This window comes from Papaver somniferum, chromosome 2 (assembly GCF_003573695.1).
Source record: "Papaver somniferum cultivar HN1 chromosome 2, ASM357369v1, whole genome shotgun sequence".
In the NCBI taxonomy this organism is placed as follows: Eukaryota; Viridiplantae; Streptophyta; class Magnoliopsida; order Ranunculales; family Papaveraceae; genus Papaver; species Papaver somniferum.
Window position 1 is genome coordinate 57,926,702 of NC_039359.1, and position 2,943 is coordinate 57,929,644.

General features: G+C 34.9%; 1 protein-coding gene across 1 annotated transcript; it reads left to right on the forward strand.

Annotated features, from left to right (window-relative positions):
- Positions 1–590: 590 nt before the first annotated feature.
- Positions 591–2,724, forward strand: LOC113351122. Its single transcript, XM_026595173.1, has 4 exons — positions 591–1,038; positions 1,200–1,444; positions 1,723–1,982; positions 2,166–2,724. The coding sequence occupies exons 1-4, from the start codon at positions 591–593 to the stop codon at positions 2,722–2,724; spliced, it is 1,512 nt and encodes a 503-aa protein (XP_026450958.1).
- Positions 2,725–2,943: the final 219 nt, after the last annotated feature.

Below are 2,943 nucleotides of genomic sequence, written 5' to 3' on the forward strand. Positions count from 1 at the left end.
AAGAAATCAGTGAAAATGTTTTCCAACCATGGATACTTCTAAGGGATCTTAATATTCATGTTTCTGATAATACTGCTTCTACTAGTGTCAACTCTTATGAAAATTGGGTAGGAAATATTTTGAATAATGCGGGTCTAATGGATTTAGGATATGTTGGTTCTTCGCATACTTTGACTAATAGAGTTAGTGGAAAAGGATTTAAAAGAGCTCGTATTGATATGGCTTTACATAATGCACACTGGATTAGAGAATATCCTGATTCAAAACTTTTACACTTTCCGTTCTTGGGGTCAAACCATAGACCAATCCTTCTTATCACTGAATCTGATTCTGTCAAACCAAAGAATGTGTGGAAGTTTTATAGGTGTTGGCTTAATGACCCAAATTGCACTGATATTATATCTAATGCTTGGGATTCTTCGAGTACAAATGATAACCTTCATCAGAAATTATGCATTGCAAGGAAAAAAATATCTAGATGGAATAGAGACTACTTTGGTAAAATAGGTTTTCATGTGAAGTTCCTCAAAAATCAGCTGGCTTCTCTTCAGAATAAGCCATATAGTGATGCTATCTCTTAAAAGATACACATGACTACTCAAAGGTTTCAATTCTGGAAGAAATTGGAAGCAGATTTTTGGCATAAAAAATCAGGTGTTAATTGGTTTAAAGAATCCGATAATAATACTGCTTTTTTTCACTCTTTTGCTAATAGAAGAAGGTCTAGAAATCATATTTCTTCCTTGAGAGATGATCGAGGTCAATGGTATCATACTCAAAAAGATTTGGAAATTCTTCTTACCAAACACTTCTCTGGGATAACTCAATCTACAAATCCAAAGTTTGAGGATACTTCTTTTGACATCATAACTCAATCAGTCTCTGAAGATGATAATACCTTCTTAATCTCAATTCCATCAGAGGATGAAATTTTTAGCGTGCTTAAGAATATGCCTAGATGGAACTCTTCAGGGCCTGATGGTTTCCGACATGATTCTTTTTATCCCAATGGAATACTGTTGGTAGTAACGTGGTCAAGTTAGTTCAACAATTCTTTATAATAAGACAAATGCCGCAGAACATTAATAACACAGTCACTTGCCTTATTCCTAAGATTAAAAATCCTTCCAACCCTTATGATTACAAACCAATTGGTCTATGTATCATAACGTATAAAAATATTTCAAAAATTCTTGTAGCCAGAATGAAGCCATTGATGGAGAAAATTATTTCTCCTACTCAAGCGACTTATGTTCCTAGAAGGTATATAAATGACAACATAGTGACGGCTCACGAATTGGTTCACACTATGAAGAAATCTAAAAAGAAAAATGGCCTTGTAGCGCTTAAGCTTGATATGTCGAAAGCCTTCGATGGAATTGAGTGGGCTTTTATTGATAGAATGTTATTTTCTCTTGGGTTTTGTGAAGATTGGCGTAATATGGTTTACCAATGCCTTTCAACTACCACTGTCTCTGTTAGAGTGAATGGCTGTCTTAGTCAATCTTACACTCCTTCAGAGGCCTTCGTCAGGGGGACCCTCTGTACCCATATTTGTTTATCATCTCTATGGAGTACCTTTCTAGATCTTTGGTTTTGGCTGAGTCAGAAAGGTTACTTAAAGGAATTCAAGTTTATAAAAATTCTCTATCTATCAATCATCTATTTTTTGCGGATGATTGTTTACTTTTTTTCCAAGCGGATCGTTCTACCATTCATCAGGTTAAATCTTGTTTAGAAAACTTCTGCACTATATCTGGACAGATGATCAACTTTTCAAAATTGTCAGCTTTTAAAGTTGACATCATGAATGCTCTTGGTGTTAAACAACTTTCCTCTTCTAATAAATATCTAGGTCTGCCCATTTTATTAGGCAAATCAAAGGTTAATTCCTTTGTTTCTATACAAGAAGCTGATGAACATAGATTTCAGGGGTGGGTTTCTAAAACTCTTAATCAGGCAGATCGCTCGACTTTGGTCAAGTCAGTTCTTAACTCCATGCCTACACATTAAATGAGTAATTTTAAGCTTCCAAAAACTATTCTAGCTAAGTTAGATTCTTCCCAAAGGAAATTCTGGTGGGGACACATATCCAATCGTGGTCTGAATATGATTTCTTGGAGTTCACTGTTTTATCCTCTTGATGAAGGTGGTTTGTCTTTCAGAAATCTTGAAATATTTAATAAAGCTTTGCTCATAAAATTAGCCTGGAGGTTGTGTACTGAGTATAAAACAATTTGTACTCAACTTATGAAGGTTAAGTACTCTCCATATACTTCTTTTCTTCATCTTCAGGATTCGCCTTCTACTCCATCTTGGATTTGGAATGGTATAGATTTAGGTCTGTCTTATGTAAGAAAGTTTAGCAGATGGGAAGTGAGAGATGGTAAAAGCATATCGGTTTGGGAAGACAAATGGATAATAGGGTTAGATTCTCCACCTAAACCAAATGACTCATTCAGAGAGCCAGCTGCCATCGTGTTTGTATCTGACTTATTGTTGGATAAACCTAGAAGATGGAACATACAGTTAGTTCTGGATTTATTTGATTTTCATACATCTCAACTAATTCTCAAAATGTATATAGGTCAGGAGGGTAAAGATAGACTTATTTGGGAACCAAATAGATCAGGCTCCTTTTCAGTCAAATCTACTTATAAAGCCTTATCTAAATTGGAAAATGTTCATTCTCAGTTATGTTCTGCAACTTTTAATGTTAACTAGAGAAAATTGTGGAAGTCAAATTTTCCCCACAAGGTTAAGTTGTTTATATGGAAGTGCCTTAGGAATATAGTACCAACTAATTTTAAGCTGCATACTTATAATCAAACAGTTGATACTATATGTCCAAGATGTCTTCAGGCTGATGAAACCTTAACACATTTACTGCTTCAGTGTGATCATTCCAGAGCTATTTGGTCATCCATGAACATAAATGTGTCT

Coding starts and splice junctions, on each gene's coding strand:
- LOC113351122 (XM_026595173.1), top strand. CDS start 591: ATGACTACTCAAAGGTTTCAATTCTGGAAGAAATTGGAAGCAGATTTT. Junction 1,039..1,199: donor GTTGGTAGTAACGTGGTCAA/GTTAGTTCAACA, acceptor AAATTCTTGTAG/CCAGAATGAAGCCATTGATG. Junction 1,445..1,722: donor GTGAAGATTGGCGTAATATG/GTTTACCAATGC, acceptor ACCATTCATCAG/GTTAAATCTTGTTTAGAAAA.